Source organism: Castor canadensis, chromosome 5 (genome assembly GCF_047511655.1).
Source record: "Castor canadensis chromosome 5, mCasCan1.hap1v2, whole genome shotgun sequence".
NCBI lineage: Eukaryota > Metazoa > Chordata > Mammalia > Rodentia > Castoridae > Castor > Castor canadensis.
In genome coordinates this window covers 99210548-99234889 of record NC_133390.1, presented here as the reverse complement: position 1 = coordinate 99234889, position 24342 = coordinate 99210548, and the positions used below count along the sequence as shown (strand labels likewise).

At 37.1% G+C, this 24342-nt stretch overlaps 1 protein-coding gene across 3 annotated transcripts in view; it reads right to left on the bottom strand.

Annotated features, from left to right (window-relative positions):
- The window catches only part of Lrrc34 (leucine rich repeat containing 34), a 41317-nt gene extending 16975 nt beyond the window's left edge, over positions 1-24342 (bottom strand). Inside the window, exons 1-11 of one of the 3 annotated variants that reach the window (XM_074073816.1) lie at positions 24188-24342; positions 20806-20926; positions 19941-20062; positions 19777-19841; positions 19222-19305; positions 16767-16895; positions 14582-14677; positions 9620-9774; positions 9113-9268; positions 8382-8508; positions 1409-7552 (exon numbers count right to left, since the gene is read on the bottom strand). In XM_074073816.1, the coding sequence (XP_073929917.1) occupies positions 7349-7552; positions 8382-8508; positions 9113-9268; positions 9620-9774; positions 14582-14677; positions 16767-16895; positions 19222-19305; positions 19777-19841; positions 19941-20062; positions 20806-20926; positions 24188-24290 (1362 nt within the window). In that variant the 5' untranslated portion in view covers positions 24291-24342 and the 3' untranslated portion in view covers positions 1409-7348. Of the gene's footprint in view, positions 1-1408; positions 7553-8381; positions 8509-9112; positions 9269-9619; positions 9775-14581; positions 14678-16766; positions 16896-19221; positions 19306-19776; positions 19842-19940; positions 20063-20805; positions 24163-24187 lie in introns of those variants that run through there. The other 2 variants (XM_074073817.1, XM_074073818.1) reach the window with 2 other exon arrangements.

The following is a 24342-nucleotide window of genomic DNA, read 5'->3' as shown; positions in this document are numbered from 1 at the left end:
AATTAAAAGACTCAGTCTCTTTTAGAAGTGTGTCAAAATGAAAAGATTATATTTAATTTTCACCTTCATAATCCAAGCATCTAATGGACATAACTCTCTTTTAAAAACTGCTATAGTTAGCTAGGTGTGATGACACATGCCTACAATCCCAGCACTCAGGAGGCTGAGGAAGAAGGATCAGAAGTTTGAGACCAATCTAGGATAGTGAGATCGTGTTTCCAAAAAAAACACTACTATAGTGATGTCATAACATATGAGTTTCCAAATTTTCTCAAATACAAAAATGAGCATTTTGTCTTTGCATAAATTAGCTTCCAAATTTAATACTTTTAGTATTATTTGGCAGAACTGGAGTAGCTAGGGTTAACTTACTTTTTTTAAGATCACATTGTCTGCTTAGCTAAAAGATTATTATTTTAAATTGACATGGTGTGAGTCATCTGCACTTCCAAAATTACATGTAAAAAAAAAAAAGACTGAAATCCCTTCTTATAATGCTATGTTACTATTTATCATAATATGCATATATTTTATTTATTTATTTATTTTAATTTTTATTGTTTTATTATTCATATGCGCATACAAGGCTTGGGTCATTTCTCCCTCCTGCCCCCACCCCCTCCCTTACCACCCACACCACCCCCTTCCTCTCCTCCCCACCCCCTCAGTACCCAGCAGAAACTATTTTGCCCTTATCTCTAATTTTGTTGAAGAGAGAATAAATAGGAAGGAACAAGTGTTTTTGCTGGTTGAGATAAGGATAGCCAAACAGGGAATTGACTCACATTAATTTCCTGTGCGTGGGTGTTACCTTCTAGGTTAATTCTTTTTGATCTAACCTTTTCTCTAGTTCCTGGTCCCCTTCTCCTGTTGGCCTCAGTTGCTTTTAAGGTATCTGCTTTAGTTTCTCTGCGTTAAGGGCAACAAATGCTAGCTAATTTTTTAGGTGTCTTACCTATCCTCACCCCTCCCTTGTGTGCTCTCGCTTTTATCATGTGCTCAAAGTCCAGTCCCCTTGTTGTGTTTGCCCTTGATCTAATGTCCACATATGAGGGAGAACATACAATTTTTGGTCTTTTGGGCCAGGCTAACCTCACTCAGAATGATGTTCTCCAATTCCATCCATTTATATGCATATATTTTAGTTGTATCTGATAATTATTCTAATACTCATAATGAATAGTTTCAGTTAAGTCCTTTAAATATACTGTTACTACACAATGCAGTGTTTTTAGAGAATGTTTATTTGTAATTATTTAAGAATTACAACTTTTTTTGAAACTCTCTTTAGAATGTTGACTATCTTACCAAAAAACTATTTTCTTAATGAATTTAACCTTGTTTTGTATTTGCATTAAATCATTCCTACTGTATTGTTAGATTTGGACTTTTAAAAAGGAAATTGTGGATAATAATTAATGGAGTTTCGCTGTTAAGTGGTATTTGCTTTTTATATTTAATTTCACAGGACAATTTTGATAGAAAAATTTTAGAAAACTGGCTTTTCTTGAAGTTAAAAGCTCTTTCAATTCCACTGCAACAGTAATTTTACCATTTCTGTATATTGTAATCTTACAGATCATGCAAATCAGAGTAGTGACAATTAATGTACATGTACTAATTTTCAAAAGACTAATAGTTCAACACCTTAACTCTTACCAGATTAATACCCACTTGACCTTAGACCTGCTGAATCAGATAATCTCCAGGTCATACATATAGATTGGAAAACCCCCTCTAGTGATTTTAACGTATACCAAACATTGAGAAGAAAATTATTCTAGACATTTTTAGTCTTCTACCTTTGGGAAGCAGTTAAAAATAAAGCTCTTGACTATAATTTTTTGTCTTTTACTTAAAGATTGAGCCTTTTATTTGGCTAGAAATACCACTAACTAAAAATTAAAATTATATTTTAATGCAATTTCTTTTTTCTTTTTTTTTAATGCAGTGCTGGGAGGTTGAACTTAGGGCCTCACTCTTGCTAGATGGATGTTTTACCACTTAAGCCACTCTACCAGCCCTGCAATTTCTTTAAATTCTACATTTTCACTATTTTTGAAGAACTGAAATTTATTGAAACATTGTTTTGTTTGTCATGATGTTAGGCAGGTGCTCTTACCACTTGAGCCACTCTGCCAGCCCTTAAAATTGAATTTCTTGACCGTGATACATAGTCTACTCTCCTGTCTTCTACAACCCCTATCCCATTCAGTGAAGAATGGTTTGATATATTTAAGGAATTAGATATATCATGTAAACATAGGGTACCTAATTTCAGGAAGAATATAATAAACTATGGATGTGAACATCCGTAGATATCTACCAGTATTTCAGATGCTGAAAAAAATGCTGAAATCAGAATATGTAAATAAATGAGATAAACTCTACCTACCCTTAAGTTTACAGTCAACTGAAAAAGCCAAGACTCAGTATTACTAACTAGTAAAACAAGCTAGAATGTTGAGTATGATGGTAAAGGAAGGTAAGAAAGGAAATGCTGAGCAGACAACAGGAGTTGACAGCAAAAGAGCCATTGCTTACCTGAAGAGGCAAACAGGAGATGGCTGATGGGAGGAAGTTGCACACAGCTGACTGAGGAGTGAGCTAGGTGGAATGCAAAAAGCACATTGGGAGGAGGGTAGGAGACAAATGTCCAGCATATCCATACTGACTTTCTTGTTATAGTTCTCTATCCATAGCTTGTGCTGAAGGAGTGGCTTAGATACCTAGGTTTATTATTATTTTTTATTTTATCATTTTTGTATTTACTCGTGTATATATTGTTTGGGCCACCCACCACCCCCCCTTTCTGGGCAGAACCTGTTCCACCCTCTTGTTCTCTGATTTTGTTCAAGAGATAATAAGATATAGCATTTTTGCTAGTTTGAGATAAAAACAGCTATACAGAGAGATTCCTAGCATTGCTTCCGTGCACATGTGTATTGTAACCTACATTGTTTCATCTCTACCAGACTTCTTCACTCCTTCCTAGTCCCCTTCCCATGGTGGCCTCTGCCAGTTTAAGATTACTATATTTGCTCCTCTACAGAAAGCACCTCAACCTCGTTCAAGTTTTAGGTTTCCTTCCCTTTCCCTATTCCTCCTGTGTTCTCCCCTTAGTGTGTGACCTATCTCCAGTAATATTACTGCATTTGTTTTAGGTCTATAATCCGCATATGAGGGAGAGCATGTGATTTTTGGCCTCCTGAATATGGCTAACTTCGCTTAAGATGATATTCTCCAGTTCCATCCATTTACTTGTGAATGACAAAATTTTATTCTTCTTTGTGGCTGAATAAAATTCCATCATGTATAAATACATTTTTTAATCCATTCATCAATAGTGGGGCATCTTGGCTGTTTCCATAGTTTGGCTATTATGAATAGTGATAGCTAGGTTTATGACCTGTGATCTCCCACACTAACCATAGTTGACTCCTGGAGGACAGGAATTAGACAGCCAAATTTGTAACACATGGTTCCATACTTGTGACCACAAGCCAACTCGATGCCTTGCCGAGAAGAAACAATTCTTAGACCTGACAGAGCTATTTAGATTCTCAAGAATATGAGCTTTAAAATTCAGAGCTGTTAGGTAAAGGTATACATGCAAATGAAAAGGTTTGTTAGAACTGCCCAGATGTCAGTAAAGCAATCCCAAGTCTAAAGGAAATTATGGATAGAGAAAGCTGGTCTTAAAAGCAAGGGAATTAAGCAGGTTTACAGAGTCTAGAGACTGTCTAAAGAGGTAGCACTAGCCCTGGTTTCTTGCTGTACAATCCCACTCTTGAGGCACAACTGTGCTTCATTTCTGGCCACTAGATGCCAGTGTTCTTACATTAAATCCCCTTTTTCTTTTTCCTTCTTTTGGTGGGACTGGAGTTTGAACTCAGGGCTTCATGCTTGCAAAACAGTTGCTCTACTGCTTGAGCCATACCTCCAATCCATTTTGCGTTGGTTATTTTGGAGATGGGGTCTCGTAAACTATTGTCCCAGGCTGGCCTCAAACCACAGTTTCCCAGTCTTGGCCTCCTAAATAGCTAGGATTACAGGCTCAAGCCACCAGCACCCAGCTTCAGTTTTTCTTAAATAAGGTCTAGTCATTTTCTGTTCCTTGCAGTCAAATAGCTCTGTGATGGATACCTAATTTTTCAACCTTGGTTATTGAGAAGATAGTGGTAGCTATCTGCTATTTAAGGAAGATTAAGTCACGGACTGGGGGTGTGGCTCAAGTGGTAGAGTGCTCACCTAGCTCTTTGTTCAATTCTCAGTACCACTAAAAAAAAAAAAAAATTAAAAAAAAAGAAGACAGTTGTGGATACAGGGCCTGGAAATCCAGGAACATTTAAAGCTAGAGATAGAGGTCTTGCAGCTATCCACATAAGACTAATAATTTATAGAAATGATTAAGGCAGCTCTGGAAGATGGTACAGGACAATAACCTTGAGAGAAGTGCATTTAAATTATGGACACAAACAGAAAACAAGATGAAAAATTGTAAAAGAAAGATGGAATAGGAAAGAATTCAGGTGGCACAAGTTTCTCAAAGACAAAGGAGGCTTTGTAGTGATCACATGGTAAGATGCAAATCAAAGACATCATTGGATTGGGTAAGTAGAGCATGACTGCCCTTTGAGAAGGCAGCCACAATATACCAGTAGAAGCAGGAGTCAAATGGATATTGTTAGAGTAGTAGATGTTAAGAAGACAGTGAGTAAATAGTACTTTAGAATGTAAACCAGATCATTATTTTATCAAATATTTTTAAAGTATATACCAGTATTTGTTTTGCTTTCAAATTTGAAACATAAAATGATGAGCATAATGTGATCTGAAACAGCATAACAGGCTATACTTAAGGTAGGTTTCTAAAGATGATAGTACTAAGAAGAAAATGGAACAAAGAGGAAATGCAGTTTTTCTACAGAACTTTTTTTTTTTTTGGGGGGGGGGTACTGGGGTTTGAATTCAGAGCCTCACACTTGCCAGGTAGGTGCTCTATAACTTGAGCCCCTCTGCCAGCCTTTTTTAATGCTGTGTATTTTTGAGATAGGGTCTTCCTTTTATTGCCCAGGCTGGCCTCAAAATGTGGAAATAATACATTTTTCCAAAACAGTAAGCCATTACCTTATATCCTCAAGATATTAAAAATTGTATCTTCCTTCTATCAGAATAGGTTTTCTTTTTTATTGGTGGTACTGGGGTTTGAACTCAGGGTCTCACTGCTTGCTTGGGAGGAGTCTTACCCTTGAGCCACTCTGATAGCCTGTTTTTTGTGACTTTTGAGATAGGATCTCCTAACTATTTGCCTGGGGCTGGCTTTGAACCATGATCCTCCTGATCTCTGCCTCCTGAGTAGCTAGGATTACAAATATGAGCCACTGGCACACCCAGCTCCAGAGCAGGTTTTCACTGGCTAAGAGTATAAGATAATTTTCTCTAGACTTTCCACGAAAACACTTATTTACACACTTAAACATTTTCTGTGGGTGACAGTAAAATGATATTTTCACATGTATGAAAATAGCATAATGAAACCCACTAAAAAGTGACTTACCATTAGGTAAGGGTTCGAGAAGGATCTGTAGCCAGGAGTGGCTCACACCTGAAATCCTATCTGCTTGGGAGGCAAAGATCAGGAGGATCATGGTTCAAAGCCAGCCTCAAGCAAACAGTTAGACCCTATCTCAAGAAGTCACAAAAAACAGGCTGTCAGAGTGGCTCAAGGGGTAAGACTCCTCCCAAGCAAGCGTGAAACCCTGAGCTCAAACCCCAGTGCCACCGATAAAAAAGAAAACCTATCCTGGTAGAAGGAAGATAAAATTTTTAATATCTTACAAGGTAATGGCTTACTCTTTTGGAAAAATGTTACTATTTCTACCTTTTGACTCAAATGGTGTCCAGATATATGGAGGGGGTTCACATGACAGTATAGCATCAGGATGGATGGGGTCTCTAGCTCTTCCATTTTCTGGGCATGCTGCTGGCCTCTGGTGCAGCAGGCAATGATTTATAGAATACATGAGATCTTTCCTAGCCTGGCCAGAGCCCAGTAGTACTTGGCTCAGCTGGTCTCACCTCAGTTCTCTTGGGTGTGGACAATTCTCTAAGGCTATATCACCTGTATGTCTGTCTGAAACAAGCCAATATAGATCACACTGCAAGTTTATCAGTGCCATCCCATTACAGGTTCAGGTAAGCCTACCTGCTATCTTCTGAATCTCCCCTTGGAGGAATATGGGAACTTGTAGGTCCCTCCATAACACATAGAAATATAATAGACTGAAAAAAGCAAACTGCATTGCTAAAGGTTAATGTGTCTGTGTCTTAGCCTGAAGGGCCCTCTCCAGAATCCTGTAGACTCCTACCCAGCACACAATGGAATACTTCTTCAAAGCAGTGAAAAATGGTTTGCTACATTAAGCAGCATGCGTGAATTGCACTAATAAATGTTGAACAAAAGAATCCAGACACAAAAAGGTTATGTAGTCTTCGATTCCATTTGTATAAAGTTCAAAAACAGGCAAAAAGAAAAAACTGCTCTGTGGTATTAGAAGTCAGAATAGTAACTGTCAAGAGGGTTTTTTATTTGCCTATTTTTGTGAAATTGTTATTAACACCTATTGTAATACCTAAATAAACTATATAGAAAACTTTTTCAAGTCCTGAACTTTGAAACTCCTTGAAATTCACTGGGAATTTCCTATCTGAAACCTTTTCACCACTTTGTAACAACTTTCATTAAGTATCTGTCCTGACCGCCAGGAGCCATGGCTCAAAGTGGAGATTGGGAGGATCATGGTTGGAGGCCAGCCAGGGCAAAAAGTCTGCAAGATCCCCATGGCTCTGCCAATGGCTGGGCGTGGTAGGGCCTGCATACCTGTCATTCATTCCAGCTATACAGAGAAGCACAAATAGGATGATGTCCAGACCAGCCAGGGCAAAAATTGAGACCCTATCTCAAAATTAACCAATGTAAAAAGGGCTGGCAGAGTGGCTTAAGTGATAGAGCGCTTGCCTAGCTAGTATAAGGGCCTGAGTTCAACCCTCAGTACTGCCAAAAAAATATTAAATTATAGATAGACATACAGATCTATATATCTGTAGTAACCTTGTATGCTATTCACTATTTGGTTATATTTCCGTATTGAAAAAAATTAGTATATTCCCTGGTTTCTTCAGGGTTAAAATTTTAGTCTTTACATTGTAAAATATCTTCTCAAAAAATTAGTTTTTCACAATGAACAGCTACACAAAGTTTTACACATTCTAATTTATGAAAGAAAACAAATAGGCTTTAAAAGCAATAAGACAAATGCATGAAAACTATTTTAGGGCTTGTTTTTCATAGATGCTGACCTACTGGAACAAGAGCAAAACCTGCATTGGATGAGTGGCCGTAAGCATCTCCATAAGTTGGTGTCCAGTAATAATGCCTTTTAAGGCCATTGGAGACTTCTGCAAGATATACACATCCATCCACCACAAATGGCTCCACATCTGTATTGTCTGGTTTTAGACGGCCCTTTTGAATTAAGTCTGAATATGCCTAGGATTTTTAGCAAAATGTGTGTGATTAAGAATATAATCTATTCAACTTGCAGTGCTTAAACAAATGTAAGTATTCAATTTAGCTGTGCTGTTTTATAGCTTAAAATAAGATGTTCTGGATAACTTGAATTTTAATATTTTCCAGCTATTATAGGTAGGTTTTTATTAATTATACACAATGAGATTTTAATACTATAAAACTTATTTCCAAGTTTTCATAAATAAGGCATGTTTTGTCATTTTGTGATTTCTCTAGTAAAAATTCCAATTTAACTTTGGTCCAATTTTGTGGACTAAAGTTCTCATGGACAAAATTCTCAAGTCCCACAGGTGCTGGTGGCTCATGCTTGTAATCCTAGTTACTCTGTAGGCTGAGATTGGAAAGATGGAGGTTCAAGGCTAGCTAGGGCAAATAGTTCACAAGATCCTTTGGAGATGTGACTCAGGTGGTAGAGTAACTGCTTTGCAAGTGCAAAACCCTGAGTTCAAACCCTAGTTCCACCAAAAAAAAGTAAAAATTCTCCAAGATGTAATGTCTGACTATCCTTTGTAACCATTTCTAAGGTTTTGTAAATGTCTATGGTTGTAGAGAACATCCTCCAAAAAAGCAATATTATTTTATTTTATTGGGGTTTCTTTTGCGGTACTAGGATTTGAACACAGGGCCTCACGCTTGCTAGCTAGGGGCTCTACCACTTAGGTTTACATAACTATTTCCCCCAGGCTAATCCTCTTGATCTTTGCCTCCTGAGTAGCTAGGATTACAGGCATGAGCCACAGGCACCCAGCTCAGAAAATGCTTTACTGGAAAAAAAAAAAAAACTTACCACACATGTAGCCTCATCAAATTTGTTTCCCCAGATGTAGATATTAGATAATACAGGATTTGTTTCCATTGACTGTGATAGTGCAACAAGACCTTCTCCCTCTATATTGTTGCTGACTACTGACAATCTGTTAAAAAAAAAAAAAAAGAAGAAAAACCACTGGAAATCCATAGTTGAACTAAGAAAGAATACACGAGTTAGCATCAACATTCATTTCAATCACTTTCTTAAGTCTCAGCATCATTTTAAATGTTTTAATATGATAAGGTATTGACCATATAATTCCTAAAGAATTATATGAATTTTGACATTTGAATTTGAATTATGAAATTTTGTTTTCTCATTAAATGTTTCATGTACCTAGCAAAGCAACCTACATCTTGAAAATAGTCTTTTTGGTGTTTATTATTTTTATTATTCAGTACATTTGGGTACATTACAGGTATAAGTCTTTGTCATATTGAATGCTTAAGATTTTTGTTAGAATTCAGGATAAAGACTATAAACAAAAATTTTCTCATGAATTTTAACAGGTAAGCATAAATAGAATCAGTCTAGTTTTTAAAAGACATTGCTTTTGAATTAATGATTACTGTAACTTAATACAGTAAGATTTAGAAACTGAATTTCCACATTTTATTAGAACCTTAAGAGTTAAGGGGTTTGAGGTTAGTAGTCTAAAGTATTTAAGTTTAATTGGTTATTTTGATTAATTATAAAACCATACTAACGCTTTAAGACTCCTGTTGTGTGAAGTAAGAGTTTCACTGAGATAATTTGCTCCTGCATTTTCTATTCTGTTAAAAGAAAGATCTATCACTTCCAGGGTAGTATTGCTTTTCAGTACAGCAGCCAAATGTATCATTCCATCATGAGTGATTTTATTGCTAGGGAAGGAAAATAATTAGTAATATTTAAAAACACAAAGCATTATTCTTTTACTCATGGTAACAAGATGCTTGAAAACATACGATAAAGTACTTTATATTTTAGTTCACTGAACTGCCAAGAAAGTTAATGAAAATTCACCTTAAAATACAGCTCCATTCTAGCTAACATAACTACCAATTGTGGTAATTAAGAGATATAATACAGTATAACTAATCAATATTAAGGCTTAGGATAAAAGACTGACAATAATGGATACATTTTCTAATCATTGGAAATAGTGCTTAACAAAACTATCCCATGTTCTCTGAACATTTATATAGTAAATTTGTATATAAATTGTCACTTACCAGCTGATATCAAGGTAGCGTAGGCTGCTGTTCAGATACAATGCATCACATAACTGTTGTATACCATAATTTTTTATACCATGTTTACACATGTGTAGTTCAAGAAGGCAGTGATTTTCTTTCAACATATGGCCTAAGTGGGCTGTAGATTCTTCCTAAAAATAAATTCTTGTGTCTAAAATGCAGTTTGAAGCATTACATGTCTATTTCAAATATATCCTGCCTGTTAACTTAAAATTAGCCTTTTGTTTTTGAGATAGGATCTTGCTATGCAGCCCAGGCTGGCTTCCAATTCTCTTAATCTTTTTTTTGGCAGTAGTGGCTTTAACTCAGGGTTTTGAGCTATAGCTCCAGCCCAAATGCATTATTTGCATGGCTTCTTTTTTTTTTTGGCACCACTGGGGTTAGAACTCACTTGCTTTATGCTTGCAAAGAAGACACTCTACCACTTAAGCCACTCGTCTAGTCCTGGCTTTGAGTTCTCCATCCTTTTGCCTCAATCTCCCACATGCTGGGGTTATAGGCATGCACCACCACAGTGGGCTCCAAATGGTATCTTTTACCATTTACAAATAGGTAGCAGGGGGCTGGTGGAGTGACCCAAGCATTAAGAGTGCTTGCCTCACAAGTTTGAGGCCCTGAGTTCAAACCTCGATACCAAAAAAAAATTAGTAATTAAGATCAGAATAAAAAGCTGGGCACCAGCGGCTCACGCTTGTAATCCCAACTACTTGGAAGGTTGAGATGTGGAGGATTGAGGCTCAAGGCCAGCCCAGGCAAATATTTTGGGAGAGACAATGGAGGTGATCTAACCAATGTACAATATAAGCCTAATCGGAATTGTCACTGTGAATCTTCCCCTTTAAGAAATATATCCTAATTGTAAAAAATTAATAATAGAAAATAGGTAGCAGGCACTTATGAAATGTAGTAACTCAGTGATACAAAACAAGATTTAGAAAATAGTTATTTCAATAGGAAAAAAATGAAAACTTTATATCCTATATTGAGCATGTATGTTCCTCTACTGCTATCCTTTCAAGTCTCTAAACCATTCCTGTTTGTTCACTATGTTCCTGCCTTTGCCTGTGATTACCTCTTTAATGGTGTTAAGACAAAATAGAGACATTTTGCCATCTTAATTTTGCTTTAAAAATACACTCATTAATAAATGACATAGCTGACTTCCTCTCTTTTAAACTTCCCATACTTTTTTTCTGGTTACCAGAAAACTTTAACTAGCTGCTTCTAGGCAAAAGATTTGTACTCCAATGAGGTTGTAAGTACCATTCAGAATCAAAGCACATCTTAAGAAGAATGGGCCAGAGTACCTCCTTGTAAGTCTTGAATGATTGCTGTATAACATTGTAAGAAGTTGTTCTGTTGGTTGTTTTTATTGTTATTTGTTGAGACTAGTGTCACTAGCTCAGGCTGGTTTTGAACTTCAACTTGTGATCCTTCTGCCGCAGTCTCCCAAGTGCTTAGAATATAATCATTCATCTTCCATCACGCCCAACTTGTGGTGTGTTTTATAGTTACTACAGATGATGCAGATGAATATGGCCAGCTGCATGTTCTCATTATGTCAAAGCACTCTGAGGAAACCACAGAGCAGCAGCAGAAGGCACATAAGCATTGTGATAACAGGCCTGGCCCGATGTTAGCTTTACCTTCATGGCTTTGGGCAAATTGCTTCATCTAGCAGAGTCTCCATTTCCTTTTCTATAAAATAGGTGAAATTATGCTTCCCTCAGAATTAAATAACAAAAACAACCTGATCAAAATAAGTTTTCTATAACAACCTGCAAATCATTTATTATTGTTCAGTATTCTGTAGTTCTGTATTTGATTTGTTTTAGTTATTGTTTTCACACTGAAAAGATACACCTGAAGGAGCCAGGTGGCGATGGCTCACGCCTGTAATCCTAGCTACTCAGGAGGCAGAAATCAGGAGGATTGTGGTTTGAAGCTAGCCCTAGCAAATAGTTTTGTGAGACCCTATCTGAAAAACCCTTCACAAAAATAGAGCTGGTGGAGTGGCTCAAAGTCAAGGCCCTGAGTTCAAGCCCTAGTACCACACACACACAAAAAAAAAAACCTGAAGAAATGCTGTATAGTATGGGATCTTAAAAATACAAACTGACCAGCGAGGGGTGTCCACTATTAATTGTTCTGTCACAGAGGACCTAATACATTTTTTGTGAGGCTGAGAAGCTTGAAAAAAGAACCAAAATAGGTGTTCTTCTGCTTGAGCTACATTCCAGCCCTCATTGCAGAGGTCTTATACCTAAGGGGTTTTTTGTTGGTTTTTTTGGGGGGGAGGGGAAGGGTTATTTTGAGATTATTTCTTTCTCAGTTCATTGTTAGCATACAAGAATGTTACTGATTTTGTGTGACTTTATATCCTGCTACTTTGCTGAAGGTGTTTTATTAGGTCTTAGTTTTCTGGTGTAGTCTTTGGTGCCCTTTAAGTATAGGATCATATCATCTGCAAATAGGGCTAATTTAACTTCCTATTTGTCTCCCTTTTATTTTTCTCTTGCCTTATTGCTCTAAGAATTGAAGGACTATATTGAATAAGAGTGGAAAGAGGACATCCTTGTCATGTTCCTGATTTTAGGGGAAATGTTTTCAATTTTTCCCCATTCATTACAATGTTGGCTATAGGTTTGTCATATACAGCCTATATATTAAGTTGAAATATCTTCTTTTTTGTTCCTAGTTTTTTGGGAGTTTTTATCATGAAGGAACACCGAATTTTGTCTAATGCTTCCTGGGCATCTCTTGATGATATGATTTGTATTCATTGTGTTGATATAATGTATTATACTTACATTGATTTGAATGTTGAACCATCCTTGCATCCCTGCAATGAAACCAATTTGATCATGATGTCTGATCTTTTAAATGTGTGTTGAATTCAGTTTGCAAGTGTTAAGAATTTTTGCATCTATGTTCATCAAAAAAATTGTTCTATAGTTTTTGTTGTGTCTTTATCTGGTTTCATAGAATGAGTTTGGTAGCATTCATAGAATGCTTCATAGTTTCATAGAATGAGTTTGGTAGCATTCCTTCCCTTTCTATTTTATGGAATAATTTGAGAAACATTGGTGTTAGTTCTTCTCTAGAAGTCTAGTAGAACTCAGCAGTGAATCCTTCTGGACTCAGACTTTTCTTTGTTGGGAGACTATTAACTGCTTTGGTCTCACTGCTCATTACAGATCTGTTTAAGTTAATTACGTCCTCTCAGTTAGATTTTGGCAGGTCATATGTGTTTAGAAATTTATACATTTCTTCTAGATTTTCCAACTTATTGGAATCTAATTTTTTAAAAATATTTTCTAGATTTCATTGGTATTTGCTGTAATGTCCCCTTTTTCATCTCTAATTTTATTAATTTAGGTCTTTTTCTTCTTGCTTTTGGTTAGTTTAGCTAAGGGTTTATCAATCTGGTTAATCTTTCAAAGTTCCAACTCTTGGTTTTATTGATTCATTGTACTTTCTTTTAGTCTTATTTCACTGATTTCTGCCTTGTTCTTATTTTTTCTTTCCATCTGCTAATTTTTGTGTTTGCTTGTTTTCATTTTTCTAAGAATTTGAGATGCATCTTTAGATTATCTATTTGACTTTGGGGTGGAGAGTGGGGAACAGTGCTGGGGTTTGAACTCAGGGCCTCACACTTGATAGGCAGGCACTTTCCCACTTGAGCCACTCTGCTAGCCCTAGATTACTTATTTGAGATCTCCCTGTTTGTTTTTTTTTTAATGTAGGCACTGATAGCTATAAACTTACCTCCTAAAAATTTTCTTAGCCGTATCCCATAGGATCTTGTATATTGTGTTTTTATTTTCATTTAATACTAGGAACTTTGTAATTTCCTCCCTGATTTCTTCAGTGACCCTCTGATCATTCAAAAGCATATTGTTTAGTTTTTGTGTGTTTGTGTAGTTTCTATAATTTTTCTTGCTATTGATATCTAACTATTCCATTTTGATCTGATAGGATACATAAGATGGTTTCAATTTTCTTGTATTTGTTAAGATCTGTTTTATGGCCTAGAATGTGATCTGTTTTGGAGAATGTTTCATGAGCAGCTGAGAAGAACGTGTGTTCAGTAGCAGTTGGATAGAATATTCTGTAGTGTCTGCTAAGTCCATTGGGTCTGTGGTGCAGTTTAACTCTGAAGTTTTCTTTGTTGATTTATTTTTTTCTGAATGATCTATTGGCAAGAGTCGGGTATTAAAATCACCAACTATTATTATATCTGATCCTATCTGTCCTCTTATATCTAACAGTGTCTGTCTTATGAAGTTGGGTGCGCCAACATTTGTTGCATACAAATTTACAACTGTTAAATCTTCTTGGTTGATTTTCCATTTACTATTATATATTGACCCTCTTTATATCTTCTCATTTTTGCTTGAAGTCTATTTTGAACAAAGATGTTTCAAACATGTAATGTGTTCAAAGATGTAATGGTTCAGTCACATCAACATAACAAACAATGGAACAGTTGACCCTGAGTTCTTATATCATGGTTGTAAAGACTCTTCATCTTAACTTTTAACACTCACAGGTTTACTCACCCAGAACTTGAGTTGTATAAGAAAAGACATGTTTGCTGCTTAAATAAGCAGCACCAAAATGCATATTTAGTTATTAAAGTCTTATCAAAAATTAGTATAATAAGCCAGGCATGCTGCACACCTGTTATCCCAGGACTAGAGAGGCTGAGGCAGGAGGATCATGAGTCTGGGGTCAGCCTGGGGTCAACTTGGGCTATATGGTGAGAACTTGCTTCAAAAAAAACCACATAATTTTCTTTTAAATGAAAGTTTTGATTTTATAAACAGTGCTTTATAAGATACAGTGGATAATTCTAAAAATACAACATATTCACGCACCATACTTTAGTAGAAAGTTCTATTCACAAGTTACATTAACCACACTTTGAATACATACCTGTTCACCGTACATTATAGGTCGGTTCAGGTTTATTCCCTTAACTGCTTGGTTTTGAGTTAGTACTGTAGCAAATGCTATCACACTTTGCATTCCCTAAAAACAGGTAAATTCATTAAGGAAACTGACATTATATAAATTAATCTCCCTACATAAGTATTTCATGACCAATTATCTGAATACCAATTACCTGAATTGTGATAAGTCATAATTACGTTTTTAAAAGGTTTAAGCATTTCTTGCTGTTTGAATTGTAGGTTGGTCAAATTTAAAAATGAATTGTTAATGTATTCCTCTCCCTGCCCAAAAATCTACAGCATACATGGGGAGTTTCTTAACATTTTAGTATCCATTCTCTGGGTATTTGCCTCTACACTTGCTCCTAAGCCCTCAAGGCTCTGTATGATGTAGAGATGCACATGTGAATCCTAGTTAGGACCCATATGCTTAGCAACACATACCCTTGTGCAAGAATTCTTTTATGTTCATACTAGTACATTAAGTGTGTGTGGTAAGAAAGGGTCACTATCACATTTTTCACAGCTCTCCTCCATAGCTCTCCCTCCCACTATCTGACTGGAAGGGCTTAACCTGCCCCATCTTCATGATGGACACCGCCACGCACACACAAAACTGTTATCCCAGAAAGCAGCTTCTCACTCTGCCATTCCTTAGCCTCCCAATTCAGTTAAGTCTTACACATTCTGTCTCCAAAAATTGTCTGAAATTAGTCCAATTCTACACATTTTTATGGCCACCACACTTGCCCAAGCCCTCATCATCTCTCACCTAGATGACTGCAGTGACTTATCTTAGTGGTCAGTCGACTTCTCCAATTCCCACACAGAAACCAGAGTGATCTTTTGAAAATACCCATCAGATCATGTCAGCCCTTGACTTAAAGCCTTTGCATTTATAACTATCCCTTCTTCCCCTGACCCCCTTGGCTCATTCCCCACACACCTTGCCTAATCTGGTGTGTCTGAGCCTCTCCACCTCTGCAAAGGTACTCTTTTAACCTCCTCTGCACACACACTTTGGACTTTTCAGTTCTTAAAACATGACAGACTTGATATTTCATTTTTCATGTACTCCTCTCATGATCGTTGCCATATCTGAATATGCAAAATATTTACCTGTCACAGTTTTACTGTTTAGTTAATACTATCCATTAAATCAACTTACTTTTTCACATACGTTTATTTTAAAATGAAACTTTGTTATCACTGCCATAAATGTAAAACCATAATCCCTTGAAATAAATAGAAACATCTGTGAAAAATAAATACTTGAATATTAAAATAACCTCATTCCGCAGCAGTAATAACTCCCATTCCACATGTGGGAAGCACTGTCTTAACGTCTGTACATTCTGGATACACTGCCTGGAATGTTCTGCCATGGGCCTGTCCAGGAGTTGTCATGCTTTATAACTCCTATATATCACCTGCTCAGGTCTCAGGCAGCCACCTCATCGAACAGAATTATCTCTTCCTCATCGTCAAGTACTTGGTCATCTTTACAGCACTTTTATCTATTTCTTCATTGATGTTTTCCCAACTAAAATATAAAGTTCCATAAGGACACAGGCCATATATGATTCACTGTGTGTCCTTAGTACCTAGCACATTGAGTGGTACGTGTAAGCAAATACTGCGTCAGTGCTTTCTAAGAACGGTACTGGCTGCATCTAGCTCTTGGTCCATTTTACTGTTTTTGTGTCCCAATGATTTTGTATTAATCTGAGGCTATACAACAGGTTCCTAAAGCCTCAAACTTGAAAGTAGGTTGGAGAAAGTAAACCTTGGAATTTGAAGACATGCAAGAAACATTTCCTGTTATCAAGCCACATGAAGGCTCACAGCAACTTTTAGCATCATTTTTAAATTTTTATGGTACAACATATTTACTGCAAAATATTTTAACTAGGTTAAGATGAGCTACAGATTAGAAATATTTTTGTTGTGTTTGATATTTTCCTATGGCATTTACTATCTGACTTTTTTTAAACAATATTATTATGTAAAGAGGAAAAAAATCACATTTTCTCATTTTGGAGCAAGATTAGCCATTGATAAAACTCACTTGGCTGATCTCTTGAACATTTTCTATGCTGATTTCTTAAAAGAATAATCCAGGGTCTCCTAATCAGTTTACTGATTTTTCTCCTAATCAGTTTACTCACCAGATCACAGTCACCCAGATCTAATTTCTCTAAGGATGAATTAATCTGCAGCATTGAAGCAAAAAACATACCACCTTTATTTTCAATTTTATTTCCAGTCATCCTTAAGTACTTCAGAGTTGTATTCTTCTGAGAAGGAAAAGAATCAAAACTTAGTTGTTTATGTTTCAATCCACAGAATTCTCTAAATGAGTTAGGAGGCAAAATAGGGTATATCCTTTAAGAGTTAACTTTGGCTTTCCCATAATAGATAAAAATCTACTTTAATAGAAAAAAATGACCAAGAGTGCCCAATACATAACCAGTAAATAAAGTAGATTTTAATAAAATCTCCTTTTATTGGAAAATCTGTAAAACTTATTTCCTAGAAAACTTTCTTTAGGAACATTTTTTATTAAGGTGAGATTAATATAACATAAAATCAGCCATTTTAAACTACACAGTTCAGTGGCATTTTCAGCATTCACAGTGTTTTATAGTCATCACTTGGAGCCTGTTCCAAAACATTCGTCATCCCCAAAGGTAGTCCTGTACCCACTAAGTAGACATTCCTATCACTTTGTATTTGAGTGGAGGTGTGGCTCAAGTGGTGAGAGGCTCTCAGTTTAATCTCTAGTACCACCACCACAAAACAAAACAAAACAAAAAAACCAGGGACCAAGAAGGGTCTTGAAAAATTACTAAAGTTAAATGACTTTAAAAGTTACTAGAATTAGTATAGCACTCAAACACAGTACTGACATAAGGATAGGCAACAGACTAACAGAACTGAGAACACTACAGAAATCAACCCTCACATTTTATGTTCAACTGATTTTTTTAACTAGGTGTCAAGATAAATCGGTGGGGAAAGTTTTTTAATGAACATCCCAATCCAATTGGACAACTAGATACCCACATGTAAAAGAATGAAGTTAGACTCCTGCCTTATACCATATAAAAATTAATTCATAATGGATGAATCACTAAACTAGAAGAAAACATAAATGTAAATCTTTGCAACTTTGGGTTGGGCAAATCCATTCTTAAATACCACATCAAAAGAATAAGCAACAAAGTTGGGCTTTATCAAAATTAAGTTTTTATGGTTCTTTAAGGCACAAAACACAGAATGAGAGAAATATTTGCAAATCAGATATAAGCACCTTATATCTGGTCTATATAAAAAGCTCTTACAATTCCAAACAACTTTCTGGGTGCGGGATTTGCTCTCAAACTCCCAGTTAATTGGGAATCTGAGGCAGGAGGATGGCTGGAGCCCAGCTGTTCAAGACCAACCTGAGCAACGCAGTGAGATCTCACCTCAATGAGCAAAACCCAACTTTGAAAGAGAATAGGACTTTGATAGACCTCTCTCCAAAGGAGATACACACATGAAACGATGCTCAACATCACTATTCATTGGGGAAATAAATAAAAAACCCACAGCACCTGGTCACAGCCACTAGACTGGATAAGATTAAAACAGCAATAACATGCTGGCAAGGTGCGAAGATCATATATTGTTGGCAGAATTGTTGTAAGATGCAGCCACTTAGTTACTCAAAATGTTAAGCAGAGGGCTGAGGGCCTGACTCAAGTGGTAGAGCACCTGCCTAGCGAGCACAAAGCCTTTTTTTCAAACCCCAGTTTCACACACACACAAAAATTATCACATGGCTCAGCAAATTCACTCAAAATAAGTAAACACTCCTTCAAATTGACAGCATATGTCCACACAAAAACGTATGGACGTCCATAGTAGCATTCATAATAACCAAAAAGTCAAAACTCAAATGTCATCAGTTGAAAAATGAACAGAACAATGGATTATTACTTGGCAATAAAAAAGAATGAGATGATAAACCTTGAAAACACTAAGCCAGTTACAAATGCCACTTACTGTATGATTCCATTTATATAAAATGTCCAGAATAGGTAAATCTATATACAGAAAGTATTTAGTGGCTGTCAGAGACTGTGGAGTGTGTGTGGTAGAAGGATTGCTAATGGGCATGGAACTTCTTTTGGGGGGGTAATGAAAATATTCTAAAAATAGTAGTAGTGATGGTTGCACAGCCCTGTAAATATATTTTTAAACTCCATCTAAAGCAAAGTCCTGAAGAGGATAAATTTTATGTATATTATATAGCTCTTATAAGTATTTTTGTTTTGGGGGTTTGTTTTGAGTCAAGGTCTCACTGTGTAGCCCAAGCTGGCCTGGATCTCATGATCCTCCTTTTTCTTCCTCTAACATGCTGGGATTACAAGCACGTGCCACCATGCCCAGCAAAGCTGATTGTTGTTTCAAAAGTTCTCATGTAGTATCTACACTTTAATAAACTGAAGTGTGATAAAATACACATACCTACAATACTGAAATAATACAAGTTTACATTAACATTTGTTCTGTTATCTCTAATATATCAGAAGTTAAAAGTTCCGAATAAAATGTTAGAGGTGTATAAATGCTTACATGTAGTGCTCTAGCAATCAATTCTGCACCTTCAGGCCGAATAGCATTAAACATCAGGTTTAAGTAAATGAGATAAAGTTGTGTCTATAAGGAGCAAAAAGAAGCCATTACATATGTATGGAAATTGACCGATTATATACACATTTATTTAGTTAAAAGTATTTACCTCCAAAGAAAATCTCTATAACCCCCCAAAAATTGAATTCCAGCAAAAGCAACTATGAAAGGAAAAAAAAATCACCATTCTCATTTAAACAATGTAATTGCAATATAAGTGAAAGAAAACTACTATATTCAGTTTTACCAACAACTGAAAGTATGGATATGCTCTATGTATTTCCCCATGGCACACAAATTTACAAAAGACTGTTCAGGAGCAGCAGGTACCAGCTCTGAGACCAAACACAAGGTGTTTCCATGTATTTCAAGTGTTATAAATGTAGCCCAGGGTTCAGGATCCTGGACTTTTTGCATAACTAGTGTTTTTGTGGGTGCCATTTAGACTAAGGGGTTTCACTGTAAACAGAATGAAGAATATTTTGTATAAAATAATACCTCGAGCAATTCTGCAGCATAGTATGCACCAGCATCACTTATGAGGTTATACCTAACATCCAAACCTGAAGGAGACAGATGAACAGAAACTGACATTCCTTATAAACAATGCTTAAAGTCAGGAGAACAGAAAGCAGAAGGTATTGATTCTTAACCAAGCATACCATGAATATATGGATGATTCTGTAAAATTTTGGAAAGAATGCAAAAATCTTCATCTGTTATTCTTTCTACTGGGATTAAACGATTGTTACCAGCAATATTTAATGTGATTGCTTTTTTCAGTCTGTTAAAGTACAAAATAAAGAAAAAGATGTTGCAATACAATGACACTCAGTAAAGTAATAAAAGTATTTTTCTACATGCATAAATAGTAACAGCACAGATCACACTCACTAGAACAAAGTATATAGTAGACTTACCATATATAGTACATTATACCAGGGAACTTAAAACTGCTGGACATTCTATAGACTTTGCAAACAAATATACTCTGCATAATTTCTGTCTCTCTCCCCCAATGTATCCACACTTTATAAAAATATGGAAAACTTAGCTGGGCTCTGGTAGCTCACACCTGTACTCCTAGCTACTTGGGAGGCTGAAATTGGTAGAATCGTGGTCGGTGGCCAGCTGGGGCAAATAGTTCAAAATATCTCATCTCCAAAATAACTAGAGCAAAAATGGACTGGAGATCTGGCTCAAGTTGTAGACTGCCTGCTTGGTGAGCACAATGCCCTGAGTTCAAATCCCAATCCCACACAAAAAAATTGAAAACTTTGACGATTTGCCTAAAACTCACCCAGTTCACAGAGTTAAAGGCAACCTGAAGCCTAGGCTTGAGGTTGTGTCCTCCACCAGCAGTTAATAAACAGCACCACTCATCTACTTACTTATCTGAATCAAAAGATATCTCCATTTTACCAAGCCATTTTCTAATGGCTATAAGACCACCGAGTAGTCCAGGATTTTCATAAAGATGGGAATCAGTGAATGCTGTTGATGTAATCAAGTATTTGTCTTCCTTACCCCTTTTTAATTTCTTCATCCACTTCTTGAAGTATATGCAATATAAAAGGATTAACTTTCTGGGATTTTTCCAAACACAGATTAGAATAATGTTCCTGGAGACCAGCAAGAGATTCTGGAGCTTTTGAAAAATAAATACATCTGTCATAACATATAAATTATTCCAAAACCTTTTTTTTTCAGCAACAGCTATACTTCTTTCAAAGATGAGTATGTGTGTAGTGGGTGGGGGGAAGAAGAGAGAACTAAAGACAGAATAGGAGAGAAATAAACTAGGAGAATTAAAATGCTGTTTGGAGAATGAGGGACATGGATGTACCCAAAAAGGGTGGGCAGAACCTGGCTTGAGTCAGCACCCTAATATGGAAATGACATAAAAAGAAAACTAACCTCTGTTATGTGCAATACCTGGTAGCATATGGAAAATGATGTCCAGAGAAATTAAGTACTTTGTGCAAAATCATGCCAATAGTAAGGGCAGTATGCAAAATCTTACTGCCTCCAAAGACTCTTTCACTGTGCCACACTGGGTTATAGTAACTCAAGCTTTCTTAAAATAGCTCCAAATAAAGACAGCTACTCCCAGCTACTCAGGAGGCAGAGATTGAGAGGATAGCGATTCAAGACCAGTTGGAACAAGAAGTCCATGAGACTCCAACTGAACCAATGGTTGAACAAGGTAGTACATGCCTATCATCCCTGCTACACAGGGAAGCACAAGCAGAGGAACTGTTGTCCAGTCCAGCCTGGACATACAGGGAGGCCCTACTTCAAAAATAACCAAAGAAAAAGGGCCAGAGGTATGGCTCAAGTAGCAGAACCCTGCGTAGTAAGTGCAAGGCCCTAAGATCAATCTCCATGGCTGCCCCCCAAAAAGACAACTTTATCCAACAATCTAACTCCAGAAGGGTCTGAAAATTGCCTAGTCCTGTGGGCTTCTTCAGTACCATATATACTGTCACAAGTTAGCATTTTCTTCACACCAAATTGAGGCCTTGTTCATGAAAACACTTGACCTACCCCAGCCTTCCATTCCATTCCTCATGCTAACAGAGTTTTCCCATATAGTTATTTCTTTTTTTTTAATTTTTTTCCTGTACAGTTCTTAAATAGACAAAACAGGAGTTAAGATCTCCCTTCTCTGTTAAATACACACCTTTCCTTAATAGTCTACTGTTTTCAGTTTCACTTTTAAAACATATCTGGCAAGGCAACCCAGGTCTTCTGGGATGGAATGGTATGCCGATACTTTTCTAAGACGCACAGGACACTGCTTTCTTTCCTACCTTTTGCATTATGTCTCTTTAAACATCTGTGTGTGAGATCTCACTGCTCAACCAGCCTGGACTTTTAGGAGCTGGCTTCTCCTTAAGTTTCTACATCTTAGTCCTTTGCTGAGTGGATTTCTACACTATAGAAACTGAAGGGTTTGCTAAACAGATTTGCAGAACAAGATTTAGGATGAGGTATATTATCTTTAAAATAAAAGGAAATAGATTTTTAAAATAACCTTTTAAAAAATAAATTTAACACACACATTCAAATTTGGAAATTTCCATGTCAAAAAGAAAGACACATTCACTGCCAAAATACCACCATTGAAATCTGAGGGTACTTCATTCCTTGTCTTTTTAAAAACCTTTATACACTCCTGCTATCTATTTTGTGCCTCTTTCAGTCTAACACACACACACACACACGTATGTTTTAAACAACATTGAGATCTTTGGGTATATTTTGATATTCTGTCTTTTTTAGTTAAGTATTATATTGTAAGTTTTCACATGTCACTAGATATTCTCTGAAATTTTAGTGTCAGCATAATATATGTCATGTGATGAATATATGTAGTGTAACCCTTCACCTATTTTTATGAAATTTTCAGGTAAATAATATTGGAGGACAATATTTCCTAAATTTTACAGGATGATCAATTAAAGCTGTACCAAACCAGGTACCTGTGGCACATGCCTGTGATCCTAGCTACTCAGTAGGCAGAGATCAGGAGGAGGATCATGGTTTGAAGTCAGCCTGGAGAAATCGTTCACTAGACCTTATCTCAAAAAAAAAAAAACAAAAAAACCATCACAAAAAAGGAAGTAGCTCAAAGTGTAGGCCCTGAGTTCAAACACTAGTACCAAAAAAAAAAAACCCCAAACTGTCCCAAATAGAATAGGTTTTATTTTATTGAGAAGTACAGAATTAAGCAAAGTTAAAGGGTCCTATCTACAACACTTCTAAGGACATTTTTAAAAACCCTCAGGTACACAAAGGCTTCAAATTAAAGGAGAGAGACGATAATGCTGCATTTCTCAAATTTATGTGGCCATGGCTGACTTGGAACTCAAACTAGAAAATGTTGTTTTTAGCATCCTGGCTTCTTTCCTCCTTCCCAGCCTGCTACTACCTTCCTTGGTATCAAAGAGAAATCCTGCCCTGAGGATCTTCGAGATCAGTGCTGGCCGCACCATCTCCAGGAACCCTAAAATGGATTTTGTGAAGGCATAAAGGAATTTTAGATTATAAGCTAAATATAGCTAAAGAAAGTTACAAGAACACTCTTCTTTAATTAGCTAGCCATAGATTTAAATATGTAAAGGTTTCTACTATATTTTTCTGCTATTTTTTTAATTTAAAATTCACACTTATATGCCAGGATTGTATGGTGCCAATAACTTTTCCCTATACTATATTCATATTAGAAAAATATTAAATCAGTCTTCAAATTGTAAAGCAAAAATTAGGAAATAATTTCGCTAAAGTGTCAGGAATCTAACCCAAATGTCGCTTTTCAGCCACATCCTCAGGCAGCACCTTTAAACTTTTGTAGAGAAAGGAACTACTCATTTTGGAAGGAGTTCCCTCCAAAACATACTTTTCCGCAGCTCAGTTCTGGGAAATGCAAAGGTTGAACTTAGCCTTGGGCTCCCTACCCCCACTCTGCAGTCCCTAACTAAGAGTAAACGCTCAGAGCTTAAAATTTCCCTTGATGCTAAAGACAGAGGCTCACTCATCTCCGGGGTGCAATGAGGCGGGGCGAGGGCCTCAGGCTATGCTTAATTTGATAAATTCACGAGCGCAGAAATATTTAAAACGCTGATGGTCTACACGTGCAAACTCAGAATGGCCTTAAGACCCTCTCGCTCATCTGGGGCCTGCTCTGGGAGCTCCCACTAAAAGGGGGCGGACAAGAGCCCGCAGGGACAGCTTCCTGAGAGAGACCCTAAAAGCAAAGCCGCGGGCCGCCATTCGCTCGATAGCACACAGGCGCACAAAGTTCTGTCCACAGCTGGGCTTCCCGCGCCGCCTCGGGCGCTCGGCTTGCTGGAGCATCAGCCGGTGCGACCCGCCGCCCCTCGCGGCCAGGCACCCTCCTTCTTACCGAGGTGGGCCGCCAGGGCCGAGGCTGGGGTGAGGGACCGAGGGAGGGTGGGCGTGGAGGGGTTGCCCGCCGCAGGGACGGCCTCCTCCGTGATACTCCACATGCCCGGCTCACCGCGTTGACCTCGGCAGCAGCAGTAAGAGATGCAGCGGCGC